The sequence below is a fragment of the Aedes albopictus genome, chromosome 3 (assembly GCF_035046485.1).
Source record: "Aedes albopictus strain Foshan chromosome 3, AalbF5, whole genome shotgun sequence".
Classification (NCBI taxonomy): Eukaryota; Metazoa; Arthropoda; class Insecta; order Diptera; family Culicidae; genus Aedes; species Aedes albopictus.
In genome coordinates this window covers 85,419,154-85,434,541 of record NC_085138.1, presented here as the reverse complement: position 1 = coordinate 85,434,541, position 15,388 = coordinate 85,419,154, and the positions used below count along the sequence as shown (strand labels likewise).

General features: G+C 44.9%; 1 protein-coding gene across 1 annotated transcript; it reads right to left on the bottom strand.

The window, feature by feature from the left end:
* Positions 1-4,527: 4,527 nt before the first annotated feature.
* Positions 4,528-15,322, bottom strand: LOC109404863 (translationally-controlled tumor protein homolog). Its single transcript, XM_062859296.1, has 3 exons — positions 15,148-15,322; positions 14,329-14,584; positions 4,528-5,608 (listed from the first exon to the last, which is right to left on the bottom strand). The coding sequence occupies exons 1-3, from the start codon at positions 15,173-15,175 to the stop codon at positions 5,377-5,379; spliced, it is 516 nt and encodes a 171-aa protein (XP_062715280.1). The 5' UTR covers positions 15,176-15,322; the 3' UTR covers positions 4,528-5,376.
* Positions 15,323-15,388: the final 66 nt, after the last annotated feature.

Below are 15,388 nucleotides of genomic sequence, written 5' to 3'. Positions count from 1 at the left end.
TCCAGGGGAGAGTGAACAACTTAAAGCGGTAGCTGGTGGAACGCTTATGTAGTATGTAGAACGTAATTATAAAAATATCCGTAAAAAAAAACAAACGACAAAATGGATTATTTGGAATTGCTGGTTTATTCCAGTGCGTTTAAATACTAGCACTGATAGCCGACATAACAATTGGATTGACAGATGTGCTGGATAATAAATCGACAAAGCAGGCGAAGCCTCAGGCTTGCTCGGCTTTGGCTTGATCGGTCTTCTTTTGGCAGATTTGGAGACGAACGGACGTGTCCGTGTCGCACTCTGTGCTGGTGGAGGAGATTCGAAAATCAGATTCGGGGATCGCAGAAAGACTGTCTATATTCGCAGACATTTGGCTTCCAGGCGGAAAGGATATTCACGACAATGGCGCAACAGCTCCCATAGATTGGTATGTATTATAAAATGGTTCGGTGTTTGAAGAAGTTTTTCGGTAAATGGAAAATTTCTACGGTTAAATCGATTTTCCGAAGCGAAGCATCAATGAGTTTCAGCGGCCATCTTTATATTTTTCGCGGTGTAACGCCACGGTACAGAATTCTGATCACGGAATAAGGCACAGAAAACTGACTGCTATCAGGGCTGCTATTTTGTTACTTGTGAATCTGGACAGATTTTCTGGGGCGATGAATCGGATGACATTTTGAAGAATTATGTTGTGAAACGTGCAAATCGTATGGGTTGCGTTGCGATTCGTGTGAACAGGAACGGATCGGAACGGTTTTCTTTGGAGTCGTGCGAGAGGACGCGTCTCAGAGTTGTTGTGTTTAGATTCGTGCGAGAGGACGCGAATCAAGAGCTTTGTTTGGAGTCGTGCGAGAGGACGCGACTCTGGGTGGTTGTGTTTAGATTCGTGCGGTAAGTGTTGAACTAGCGTAAGTTAAAAAACACTATAATAAAGAAAAAAAAAAAAAAAGATTCGTGCGATGGGACGCGAATCGAAAGTTTTTTTTTCGGGTCGTGCGAGAGGACGCGACTCAGAGAGGTTTGTGTTTAGATTCGTGCGAGAGGACGCGAATCAAAATAGTGTTGTTTAGATTGGTGCAGCAGGGTACGAACCGAGCAAGAGAAAACGAGTTTCATAGCGATTTTATTTAATTTTTGATTGGAATTAGATCGGGCTTCGACTGAATTTGGATTGGATTTAGATTTGGTTGAATTTAGATTGGTTTGTGATTGCCAGCGATTGTATATGGGAAAGATTGGATTAAGATTGGATTTTGGTTGTGTTTTGATTGTATTGGGCTTAATTTGGGTGAGATTCTTCAAAGATTTAGACTGTATTTAGATTAGATCAATTTTGATTGGAGTTGGATTGCAATTTGAAAGGGAAGTGTATGTGTATCGGTGTTGGATTTGGGTAAAAAAACAGAATTGGATTGAATTTGAAGTTAGTTTAGAATGCATTTTGTTCAAATTTAAAACAAAATATGCAGTATGAATTGAATTGGGTTTGCATTGTATTGAACTACAATGGAATTTGGATAATCTTCAAATAGAATCTAAGTTGTAAAAAGGTAGAAAAAAGTTAAGAAAACTAAATGGTAGTCTTGATGGTAGTCAATATTTTTCAAACTATGCATGTACCTAGACTGCTGGAAATTGTACAAAAAATAAGCATTTACCTCAGTCCAGTTTCACAAGACGAGTAGAGGAGGGGAAGAATGTAGTATGTAGAACGTAATTATAAAAATATCCGTAAAAAAAAACAAACGACAAAATGGATGATTTGGAATTGCTGGTTTATTCCAGTGCGTTTAAATACTAGCACTGATAGCCGACATAACAATTGGATTGACAGATGTGCTGGATAATAAATCGACAAAGCAGGCGAAGCCTCAGGCTTGCTCGGCTTTGGCTTGATCGGTCTTCTTTTGGCAGATTTGGAGACGAACGGACGTGTCCGTGTCGCACTCTGTGCTGGTGGAGGAGATTCGAAAATCAGATTCGGATCGCAGAAAGACTGTCTATATTCGCAGACATTTGGCTTCCAGGCGGAAAGGATATTCACGACAGCTTACTATTAGAGTGTACTCATGTACGGCCCCCCTTCTCGAAGTCATCCCTAACGGGCGTACCACGAAGGTAAGGAAGAGAAAGAATGAGTTTTTAGTGGGTCGATCCCCACATCACCCGAGGAACCATCTTTTGGGTATCTGTTGCAGATTTTCTCATTCTATAAAAAAAAAAAAATAAAAGACTGGGTGAGGCAATTATCCCCTTGAAGGCTTATTTTTGAATTTGTACTCATTTTTGGTCCCACGAGTATATAGCCTGGAAAAGAAAGGTTCGCTACACCAATGCCCCACCGTAGTGCAATGTAATAAGTGCGACTTACTGGGGATGCTGATTCCTGGTCTTTGTCATCCGTCTTGCATAACACCTTCAAGAGCGATGTCGAAGAGTAGGCATCAGCGTCCGTCACCTTTGTCGCAGCCCCTGCAAGATTCGAATGAACTAGATAGTTCACCCGAAACCCTTACGCAGTTTCGCACACCGTCCTCATTGCTTGGATCAGTCTGGTCAGCTTCCCAGGGAAGCCGTTGTCGTTCAAGATTTTCTATAGTTACTTCTTCTTGACGTAACGACCTTTTCAACTGAGTTATAGTGAGGGCCCCTTACCCCAATCGCCCAATAGTCTGTCAATATGTCTCAAGCTGTATTCTGCTATTCTGCTATTATCAACGCATTCCCTGGCTTTCGCCCATCTGCGTTGTCTTTTCACTAGGCAATACGTCTACCAATTGATGTTTATGGGCTTGCCGGACCAAGTCATGTAGCTAAGCCAAACACCCCACCTACAACTGTTGCACTGTTGGGTAGGCACCATTGTCCCGCTCACTGGTCTTTTACAGCTAGTTGTAGGTGCATGTGTGCGTGTACGTGTTGGTGTATGTGTGTTAGTGTTGGTGTATTGTAGGCGCCAACTCGTTCTAATCCACTCTGATTGCTAACACCCTATTGAACCATTACCCTCAAATCTGGCAATCTATGAAATAGAATGAGTTAAGCGCCTGGACATAATAGTCAGTTAATCAAACAAGGAATATTAGTATTAAAGTGAAGATACAATGAAGCAACGCCCCGAACCTCGAGAGCACAAACCCCAAGAACCAAATGACAGGCTGCGCGAACAGTCGATCGACTGGCCATCACCAGTGAATAACCAATCGAGCGAACCCTCCAGCACAAACCGCCACCAGCTCTCCCGACCTCCTCTCCTCTCCTCCTCTTCTTGGCGTAAAGTCCTCACTGGGACAAAGCCTGCTTCTCAGCATAGTGTTCTATGAGCACTTCCACAGTTATTAACTGAGAGCTTCCTCTGCCAATGACCATTTTGCATGTGTATATCGTGTGGCAGGCACGAAGATACTCTATGCCCAAGGAAGTCAAGGAAATTTCCTTTACGAAAAGATCCTGGACCGACCGGGAATCGAACCCGTCACCCTCAGCATGGTCATGCTGAATACCCGTGCGTTTACCGCCTCGGCTATATGGGCTCTCCCGACCTGTGCCCAACAAATCCGAGGCACAACCCAGCCATAGCTTCACCTTAAAACCAAAATCTAGATTACAGAGCACAATACTTCCCAAGTAACCACGCAGCTCGGGCCGCAAATCACGCACAACACGTCACAAATAAGACAAACACTACCCTGCCCGTACAACCGAAACCGATCTAAAGTAGAGAAGGGTCTCGTTCCAATCCAACCCGGACTCAACTGCACCCACAGGGTAGCGCACTCCACACACACTGCACTCATTCATCCATCACGACCCGAGCCCGCAAGGTCACCTGGGTTGCTTCTATCTGCATGACCTCACCCAACCCGTAACGCAGAGTTTAAATCCCTCTCTTGCATTACAAAGCAGTCCCTCTTCCCTAAGTTTGTGCGTGGTATAAATAAGATTATAAAGCTGAAGAAATCGTCACCAACACAACCGCCAACAATGAGCACTCAATGGTGTCGGCAGAATCAATGACGACCCCTTCAGTCTCAAACCCAATATCCTGCACTACCCAAGTAACCACAATGCTGAAGCCGTACGCACTACACGTACGAAGTACATAGAGACCTACCCGCACCGCCTAAACAAACCAACAAGGCCGAACACAAGCGAAAAGCGGCGCCAAGACTTTGAATCACGACTATACCAGTAGGTATAATCGCAATTCAGCAATCGTAGATCCATTCCCCGCTCCTACTCAGCCCTAACGATCCATAGCAATGCTTGTCAATATATGCACCCCACACACGCAACCCCCACAACCCAACAGTATGGTCACTTGAGTATCCCTGGGATTTTGATTACATGATGGTCAGGGATCACAGCCATCAAAACGTTCCACACTTTGCCAGGGCTTGCGACCTGTAACCATGATGATTTCCGCTATGGGAAACCATGATGGCTAGCGGTGTTGTCAATATGTCTCAAGCTGTAGTGCCAAAAACGCACGGGGTTATTTCTTTCCTATTAAATATTTCCAAAACGTTCGTTTCCTGTTTTCGCAATGCTGAACCGAAGATGTTGTTTGTTCAGCACTGTTTTATTTTGACATTCTTTTTTTTTTCTCTGTTGCACCAAACAATGGTCGCTTCTTATCGTTCGCGGAGGGAGAAAGGGACAAAACGTCCTCATTTGTCACCACCTCAGTCCGTCCACCGATCACCATCAGATTGTGAACGTAATAAAAGAGGGAAAATATGGATGATTGTAAGTATTCCTGCTGATGTTAGATTTAAATTATCCTAAGCCGCTGTTTCTTTCTCAACGAGTATTGAGTGGTGGTTGAAAATAGTTGCATTCGCACTATAAGATATAATATTCCTGACTACTTGATTCATTTCCTTTGATAAATGCGAGTCGTTTCAATGTACTGTGTGTAAGTAGGTAGGTATTCATGGCTTTCTAAGATGCAACAGGAGCGCACTGCAAATGTGGCGTGTGAGGATTTACAAGTGGAAATTAATAAAAAGTCTTGTTGCTCTACTAGAATTGATTTACAATTGGTTTGCCACGGGTTTTTCTAGACGTAAATTCATGAAGTTCTTTGTGTCCTACTTGAAACAACGCAATCGCTCAAAAAGCTGATACAAAAATTTAAATTTTGATGTGCAATAAATAAATATAAAACACTTTTCAGTTGAAAAAATAGGAATTTCGCTTTATAAAATAATGAAGATAAGAGATTGGACTCTCCGTCCGAGCCCCGTCCTGAATGGAGTGTGAGAGAAAATTCCTCCGATGCAGACATCGAATTCGAAACAATAGTAGGGTTAAGCGCGATCTAGCTATACACATACAATTTGTATTACACAAACACAATTCCGTCTTAGGTCTCTAGAATTTCTCCTCCTCCAGGCCGTGCTTGAAGCAGAGCAGGATTGGCGTGCTCTCGCCGTCAATGTCGCGGTACTCGAGCATCGCAATCAGTCCTTCGCAGTCCATCGACTCGCCGGTGAAGAACTGCAGATCCTTGAAGCGTCCCAGCAGGTCCTTCATCACCTTGTTGATGTTGGTCTTGAACACTTCGACCTCGCTGGGGTTGTTCTCCTCCAATCGGGTGACCAGCCTGGGGTGAGAGAAAAGAATAGGAAGTTGAAATGGTGAATTGCAAGAATGTGAAAAATTGAGTAGGGTGCACATCGTTTATAAATGACTCAGAGATAAACAAAGAAAAGGGCGAGCATCCTCGCGGTGTTGACCCTACTGTCTTTTCTCCAAGTTGTCTAATTGCTGTTCCGTTGTTAGCGAATAAATCTTAGAAATGCTTCGCTTGATGACTCCTCCAGTGGTCCGAGTGGTTGTTGACGTTGTTCAATGTCCTGATACATCGCTAGGCATTTTGTCGAAATGCTGCTGTATTGCCAGGCCCGGATTAAGGTTTGTGGGGGCCCGGGGCCCGAGCAGTTGTGGAGGCCCTACGGAGGTACAAATGCGATGAGCAATACAGTTTTTATTTGTTTTTGAGCAGTACTTGAACCAAAATTGTGTTTTGTGGGGGCCCCTAAAATGTGGGGGCCCGGGGCCCTGGCCCCCCCGGCCCCCCCTTAGATCCGGCCCTGTGTATTGCTCCGCGCATTCTCTTAGATCTGTTACCACGCTACCTTCGATACTTTCAACGTCGCCATTAGGGTGTTCATCGTAATGCTGCGGCCACCTCTTGAACACCTCCAGCTCGCTCGTGAGAAGATTCCCGTGATTGTCTTGGCACATGTCGGCTTGGGGCACAAAGCCTCTGCGCTAGAGGTTCAGTTCAGAAGAAAGTGCTTCTGACTACCATTCCATGAGAGGTTGCCAATTGGGTAAGCTTACGCATCGTTGACCGTTATCATTCGCATGCAGCCTGTTCCGCCAGATTAACGGTCAGTACATTTTCACGCTTCCTTCCTGCGCGTTTATGTCGCCGACAACAATTTTTACGTCATGCGGCGAGCAACCATCGTATGTTTGCTCTAACTGCGCGTAAAACGCTTCTTTCTCATCATCAGGTCTCCATGTATGTCGGCAGTGCACGTTTATGATGCTGTAGTTGAAGAAACGGCCTTCAACTCTCAATCTGCCGGCACCCGATCAAACGTTGTCGCATCTTCCCAGTTCATTGGTGGTGAGAAAGATTTGGTAGAAGGTAGCCACTCGATACCCCCCTTTTCACACTTTCTGTCCAGTCCAACAAAGTTCCTGTAGCGCCACGATGTAGAAGTTGCGGGGATGTTAATCGTCGTAGAATATTCTGTCACATCCTGCGAGTCCAATTGACTTGCAATTCCATGTTCCAAGCTTCCAATCGTAATCCTTTTTTTTTTGTCGCGTGGGTTTTTGCCGATTGTATCGAGTCGTATTTCTCCCATTTTATTCGTATTAATGTGAATTTCTGCTGGTGGCTTATATTGGGCCTACGCCAACACTCCTGTCTCGCCGGAGGGCCAGTTCTGTTTAAAGTGTCCCAACCAACACTGGGACAACCACGCTGATGGGGCTCGCATCTTGGATTTAGCAGGGCGTTTCTTACTCAGCCGCGGGATGCCAGAACAAACGCCGCACCTCCTTAGTTGAACAGCCAGAAAAACAACAGTGCTCAGGCTGCACTACCAGCTAAGTGCACAACCAACTCTTAGCTGATGGCGGTCTCTTTCTGATAAGGGTTTTGATATGCGTGGGTGAATGCAGAGGGCGGCAACAACGTTGTTTACACAAAGTGTACGAGTCCTTTTCAAGTAGGTATTACGCCAGATTTAGTGAAGGTAGTTTTGTTTTCGGATAGCAGATTGACGATTATTATGCCAAGTTGGTTGATGGTAGATAACAACATGTTTTTTTAGGTCTGTATGATGCTTACGAAGATCCTTTTCGGATTCCTTTGAGAGAATCGGCGGTGGGTTGAATAATCCTCTGACATGTTGAATCACATAAGATATCGCTTCATGTCATATAGCGTTTTATTGTCCCGCCAATGCACGTATGGCGCCTTCACATGGGGCACTTTTGCTGCATCTTATTTGATGTAACATTCCCGCACGTAAAACAAGATCAAAAATTTCATTATACGTGCAAATAGGTTGTCTGACTACTTATTCACGACTATCGTCGTTTACCGTATTTTTGAGGAAGACCGCACTCTAAAAAGTATTCACGTCCAAGTTACGTGAAAAATCACGTACTTACTGGTTATGCTTCTTCCGGTCTGTTTCACATGATTCCGGTGATTCTTACATGAGATCAGTTCAGTTTCACCTTCAGTTCAGGTCACAATGACGTGATTTGCCTGTCTGAAAAAAATATGAGTGAAGTTTCATACTGAGTGACCAACATGGCGGCAGTGGACGAGGCAGTGGATTGGCAGCTGTTGTTATCTGAAAACTGTTGTTTTATGGAAATCCGGGTAAGTTTCTTATTATTATTAATTTGTCTATACATTTGGTTGTAGTTTTATATGTGCTCTATTAATTTCTTTCAGTAAACTTTCATATTCATCGCGAGAACAACGGCAACACAGCTACAGTTTACGAGCCAGCAACAATGGTCTACTTCTTAGTGCAATGCAGATGATTGATTTTTTTTGTATAAATTTAACTTTAATTTGAAATAAATTAGTGGAAATGAATATTGTGTATTAAGTTTATCATTTTAAAACAAGAATTACAAAAATCGCGTTAAAGACCTTTTTGAGCTACCTGAACAATAACGTCATTTTCACGTGAAAATCATGTAACCGAGAATCTCTCACCGGTGAGTTCCTCCACCTGAAATTCATGTAACTTTTACATGAAAAGTATGGTGGACGAGAATTACCTATGTTTTCACGTAAATCGGACGTGAAGATTTTTCAGAGTGCGGGATTGCGTCAAAATAACCTAAATTTGGGTTCAATAGTAGTCCCAGGACTAAGCTCTGTCGCTTCCTAACCTCTGAGAAAACTCTCTCGTCCAAACAGTTCTGCACAGTCCTGCAAAATATCAGTCTCAGTGCCTGTTTTTCAGCCGAAAATGAATGACTGCGGCGGTCGTTTTCAGTTCCTCGATGTGAGAACTGACAGAGTCCGAGAGCTCCATTCGTGAGCGACCCAACAAGATCAATTCCCAATCATCCACACACTACTCATGCTGAAAGGCCATTCGTCTCAAGCGGTGGCTTGTGAGAGTGAGTGCCCTATACGTTAGCACGGGTGAAAACACTCAACTACAGAAAATTGAATGGAAATTTAGCCCTGTCAGCTCTCGCTTTCAGCACGCTGCGTGCGAGTGTGAGTACCTATTTCATTTCGCTCCAGTGTTGCTGATCGGAAAGCAACTTTGACAGGAAAACCAAAACGGAGAAAATGAATAAAGCAAAATATCGCTATCATAAAAGCCTGTCGAAAAATTGCAACACTGGTTCTGCATATCAGACCTGAACATCCCGGGAGCCTCAGCAATGGCTTCTTTTCAAGGCCCGATTCGGAACTCCATATGAACTAATATACGTCTACGCTTTACCTACGCTCAAATATTTTGCAATTCCCGCAAGTTCCTCATCGGCCACCCCAGACCCAGAGATAACCATGTGAACCCAGTGTTTGCTACTTTCAGTAAAAATGTGATGGCAACGTCGCGTGTCCCGCCTCGAGCATGTATGCATGTCAACAACGGAATCGTTGCTATACTCTCATCTGTGCATCTGTTGGAAGCCTCATCATGAAATACGTCGAACGTTTACCATTGTAACTATACTTCTCCTGGGGAGGAAATTTTAGAATATTCAATATACACTTCTCCGGATGTACACTGCCCCACTCGCATAACAGTCCCATCTTTGCTGGGATTCCTATTCATATGGGACTGTTATGCGAGTGGGGGCAGGGAATAGACAAAATGATCGGGACAGGTAAAATTTTTACTTTTCAAAAAATAATCATGTAAAGTCATGAACGCTCAAAATTTCATTGCATTTGGTTCAATGAATCCGGAGATATAACAGCTCAATGTTAGCTATCGGATAATTATAACTTTTTTCTAGAATCTTTCCAACTTCATGTAGAATAGTCCGATCTTTCCCAATGTTGGACCATTGATACACAACTAGTCGATCACCTTGCAGTAAAAATTTTAGATTTTTTGATGCACTTGCAAAAAGTTAAAGCTATTTGAACATTTTTTGAAAAGTGAAAATTTTGCCTGTCCCGATCATTTTGTCTGCAAAACGGTGCAGTGTTGGTAAAAACTCAAATTCTCAAATCTCATGGTTGAGTTGTTTCACGCGCGATTCTTGACTCGCCAAACTCGCCGCCGAAAAAATCATGCATGAGTTAACTCATGATTTCACTCATTGCTTTATTTCTTGGTATTGTTATTATTTACATCGAAGTTTTTAGGATTGCATGATAGAACAAAAGTATATTTAGCGTCCACTAACGTTGAATGTCGTTCAAATTGATTTGAATTCGTATTACAAGCAAATCAGATTTCGGCGCTTGACTCGTGAGAGCGAGATTTTGCATGAAAAACTCGCGCATGAGAAAACGATTCAGAATCGCGCTCGAGTTTGCTCACGCAGGAGCGGTTCATGAGTGTGCTTTGAGTGTGAGTTTACCAACACTGAAACGGTGAGTCGATAAGGAGAGCGTCCAACATAGCTCTGGTCCTCACAAGTTCCTACCTCATGCTTCCACGGGTCAAGCGATGACAAAGACCGCCAGCTAAGAGTTGTGCGCTTAGCTGGTAGTGCAGCCTGGGCACTGTTGTCCTTCTGACTTCAGCTAGATTGAGAAGATACGTCTCGAGCGTCTGTTCACCAAGGTGGTGCGGCTCAAACAGCGTCTGTTCCGGCATCCAGCGGCTGAGTATGAAATGCTCCTCCACCGGAAGCTATACCTAAGGTGGCAGCCCCACCACGGTGGATAGGGGACCTTAGGCCAACAACCTACTGTTTCCGAAACCAAAAAAACACAGACAAACAGACGTAATACTCTTCAAAACGGCTTGGCACATGCATTTAACGATCAATTCAAATAACATTTGATTTGCGCGATCGTTCCGCCAGATGCGTTATTGTTCGATCGCTTTGACGTTTGCCAGTGTACACGTTGCTGAATGATGCAAACGAAAATTACATGTAATTTGTGTAGTAGTGTGCGTGTCAGCAAAACGTCAAATCCAAATCCATCATGGCCGATAGTGTCGCGCGCGGTCCTACCAACAGGTGGCAGTGAACTCATGAAAATGACACCGGGCAAAAGTTTTTGATGAATTTCCTCTAAGAGTTACGTCTGTTTGTCTGTGAAAAAACCGTTACAGAAACCGAAAATGAAATATTACGAACTGATTCAACGGCAACGACTTTTAGTGCGAAACAACGGACAAGAATTGGAACTTGGAATGTAATAACCCTAGCCCAGCAGGGTAAACTGGCACAACTAGCCAATGAGGCATGCCGTATGAAGAAATCCTAGGACTGACCGAAGTCCCTTAGCCGAACTTTGGAGAACACAGATTGGCGTCGGGTCAAATTCTACTATACTCTGGCATACGAGGTGAACAAGCTCCTCGCCATAGTGGAGTTGGTTTCCTGCTCAGCGCTCACGCCCACGCTGCGCTAATGAAGTGGGAATGGGAACCTATTAATGAGAGGATAATTCAGTAACAAATTTTGAAAACGACGTCAATGGTGTGGCATTGATTATACGTCGTTTCCAAAATTTGTTACTGAATTGTAGCCAGATTCAGAACTCGGGTTTGAAACCTTACCATGATCCAATGTTACGCGCCAACCGATACTGCCGAATTGCAAGATAAAGAGAACTTTTATAGTCAACTGAATGCTGTCGTGGACAAGACTCCGAAAGGTGGTATCAAGTACCTCATGGGCGACTTCAACGCGAAGGTTGGTTCCGACAACTCGGACTATGAGCACGTCATGGGACGCCATAGTCTCGGAGAAATGAGCGAAAACGGAGAGCTGTTTGCAGAGTTTTGTGGCAACAATGATATGGTGATTGGGGGATCGCTCTTTCCTCATCGACCAGTGCACAAAGTGACATGGACTTCCCGTGATGGTGTCACGGAAAATCAAATCAACCACATCTGCAACAGCCGAAAATGGAGACGGAGCCTTCTTGATGCGCGGAACAAACGTAGCGCCGACATTGCGTCCGACTGCGGTGAAAAGGTCCTTCGTCGAGGAGCTATACTGCCCATATGGGAACGTCCATAAATTACGTCACGCTTTGAGGGGGAGGGGGGGTTCAACAAAGTGTGACGACCCATACAAAAATTTCAGAGGTATCATACAAAAAGTGTGACATAGGGGGGAGGGGGGGTTGAAAATGATCAATTTTTGCGTGACGTAATTTATGGACGCTCCCTATTCACATAACAGTCCCATATTTGCTGGGTTTCCTATTCACATGGGACTGTTGTGCCAATAGGGGCAGTATAGAACCGTGCTGCTTATATTCCAGCAGGTGGAAGCATCAGGTATCAGTAGGTCGGCTCTAGGGGCACGTTCTCCTCCATTCGGGAAGGTGGAAGCATAGAAGATCAATGGAGCGCCATCAAGAACGCCTTCATCGCCACCGGCGAGAATAATTTGTGTGAGCTACGCACCCGAAGAAAGCAGTGGATCACAGATGATACCTGGAGGAAGATAGAGGAGCGAAGGAACGCCTAAGTCGCGATAGAGCAAGCGAAAACACGAGGAGCCAAAGCCGTAGCATGTCAGCGCTATTCGGCTCTCGAGAAGGAAATGAAACGCTCATGTAGACGGGACAAAAGAGCGTGGGCGGACTCCCTAGCCGACGAAGGCGAGAAAGCCGCAAACACAAGCGACATCCGTCTCCTCTACGATGTCTCACGTCTCCTTAGTGGGACCAAGATGAATGCTACGATGCCCGTGAAAGACACGTCTGGACAGTTACTGACCGACCCGGCTGACCAGTTGAAACGTTGGTTCAAGCACTTTGGAAACCTTTGGAAGTGTCGGCCACGCCATCAACACCTCAGCATGATCTGCCAAAAGGGTTCGACGCATTACCCGTGTCAACACCGAAGCTCCATCAGAGAAGGAGGTAGAAACAGCCACCCGTAGCATGAAATCGAACAAAGCTCCAGGGGTCGATCGCATATCAGCTGAGATGCTCAAAGCTGACCCCGTAGTATCCGCACAACTACTGCATCAATTATTCTGCAACATATGGGAAACCGCGACATTTCCGGCCGACTGGATGCAAGGCGTCTTAGTCAGGTACCCAAAAAGGCTGACCTGACTGTATGCGATAATTGGCGGGGCATCATGTTACTGTGTATCGTTCTCAAAGTCCTTTGCAAAGTGATTCTTAACCGGATACAAGAGAAGATTGACGCAACTCTCCGACGGCAGCAAGCAGGATTCCGTGCCGGACGATCCTGTGTGGACCATATTGTCACGCTCCGTATCATTCTGGAGCAAATCAATGAATTCCAAGAGTCTCTCTACATGGTGTTCATTGATTACGAAAAAGCTTTCGACCGTCTTAATCACGGAAACATGTGGGAAGCCCTCAGGCGCAAGGGTCTCAGTGAAAAAATAATCGGCCTCATTGAAGCACAGTACAGGGCATTTTCGTGCAGAGTACTGCACAACGGTTTTTTTTTGTCTGATCTCATCCGGGTCGTTGCTGGAGTGAGGCAAAGATGTATACTATCACCGCTACTGTTCCTCATCGTAATCGACGAGATCCTGGTTGGTGCGATTGACCGTGAACCAAATCGGGGATTGCTGTGGCAACCCATTACCATGGAGCACTTTAATGACTTCGAATTGGCTGATGGCGTTGCTCTCCTAGCACAACGGCGCTCTGATATGCAGAGCAAGCTCGATGATCTTGCCGATCTCTCCTCGGTGGCAGGTCTCACCATCAACGTTAACAAGACCAAATCGTTGGGTGTAAACACGGTCAACCATTCTAGCTTTACGCTAGCTGGACAATCAGTGGAGAATGTTGAAAGCTTCCAATATCTTGGTAGCCAAATAGCGATGGATCCACTTAGGTGCACGGATCAAGAAGGCGAGGGCTTCCTTTGGAAGTTTAAGAAAAGTATGGAAAAACAATCAGATTAGTCGACGCACCAATATCCAAATTCTCAATTTGTGCTGCTTTACGCCAGTGAAACTTGGTATGTATCAGCGGAGAACACTCAACGGCTGCAGATCTTCATCAAAAGATGCCTGCGGTATATAATTCATGCAAGGTGGCTTCACAGTTGGATTTCCAACGTGAAGCTCCATCGTCGATATCATCAAAAAGCCGATAGCGACAGAAATTCGTGAGCGAAAGTAGAGGTGGGTCGGCCACACTCTACGCAGGACGGCGCAGCCTCAGCAAGAAAATAAAGCCGACAGAAATTTGACCCGGCAATAGGTCAAGGCGATTGCTAGCAATCGCCAAGGACGGAGATCTTTCAATTCGGTCCTTTGCTCCACCATGGATGCTCAGGACTGAAAGTAAGTATATCAATTGTAAACTGATCTACGTTCAATCAATAAATACAATTACAATTTCATTGCATTCGACACATTTTTCCATACATATTTTGTACTCTTGTCGGCAGCACTTCCATTTTTTTTTAAACGAGCATTTTCGCAGGATCATTTTTACTGTTAAAATTTAATTTCTACAGAAACGGTTTGCATTTCCAAGATTTTCACTTCAGAAGTACTATCACACATATCGATGGCCGTTACAATTAACAGGTACACGGATAGGGATAGGTAGCTCGCCAGATTCAATTTCGTTAATGTGCATCGTCATTCTTCCGCTGCCTCATTAATCGTACTCACTTCTTCATGTAGTCCTTCAGGTAGGTGGTGAACTGCTTCTTGTCAGCGAATCCAGTCTCGACCAGACGGTGGTTCAGCACGATGTCAACGCCGGACTCGGTGGCGGCGTCGGTGCCCTCATCGGCTTCCTCGGCAGATGGGTTCGCACCATCCAGCTGGACATCTCCGAGCGTACGAGATACATGCTTTCCGTAGACCTCGTACATCACGTTGTCGATCAGCTTCACCTTGTAGGTGTCCGAGAACATCTCGTCACCTGCAATCGGGGAAAACAATCGAAATTAATCACGGTTCCGCTATAATTTGGTTAAACACTAGTAGCAGATAGTCATGGAACTCCCTTGGATGATTCACCAAAACGAAAGGTCAATGCACTTTTAATTTTAGAATTCGTTCCAGGGCCAGAACATTGTTCCTAACCTGACTCATACATTCGCATTGTTTACACTTCGTTTTCGTTGAAAAAATCAAAAATAATCACTTGAAACGTTACTGTTGTTGTAGAATTCATCAAAAATTAACATTTCCATTCACATTCACCACTGTTTCTCCAACAAAACTCATGTTTTGCCCGAAAACTTGCACTTTTTCCACTACACGTATTCATTTTTCTTCGCCAAGTCACAACACTGCGGGGAAGAAGCTCACGAAGAAGCGTCAGACGAAGCTGCTGCTGCTGGTGCATTTTGGCGACGACAGTCGAAAATCTGCACTTTCCACCCAACGAAATTTTCGTCGTCGATTTTCTCCGTCAACTGGCACAGTCCGCGGGTCAATTCCATCACTATGCGCTGGCCCGGGCGGTGCCCGCCCACTTACCGGTGAAGATATCCTTCCAGATTTTCATTGTGGGAAGATGGAGATAGTTTTACGGCTAAAATTATGAAAACTACGATACGTCCACCTGAGGATCTCGCCGGAAAAAGAATGTGTCGACAGCTGGGCAGGGCCGGCAACGTTCCGACGCTGAAAAGCTACCCGCGCGAGACGCGAGCTGTCACGTTGACAGCGAAATCAAGCAAACATTGGGCGATTTGCGGTGGGTTGCGTTCATAGCTTT

What these genes read in the sequence shown, in the direction of transcription:
- LOC109404863 (XM_062859296.1), bottom strand. Translation starts at nt 15,175, where the DNA reads ATGAAAATCTGGAAGGATATCTTCACCG. An exon ending in CTGGAAGGATATCTTCACCG is followed by an intron (nt 14,585 to 15,147) that starts GTAAGTGGGCGG and finishes CCCCGATTGCAG; the next exon opens with GTGACGAGATGTTCTCGGAC. An exon ending in CTGAAGGACTACATGAAGAA is followed by an intron (nt 5,609 to 14,328) that starts GTGAGTACGATT and finishes CTCTCACCCCAG; the next exon opens with GCTGGTCACCCGATTGGAGG.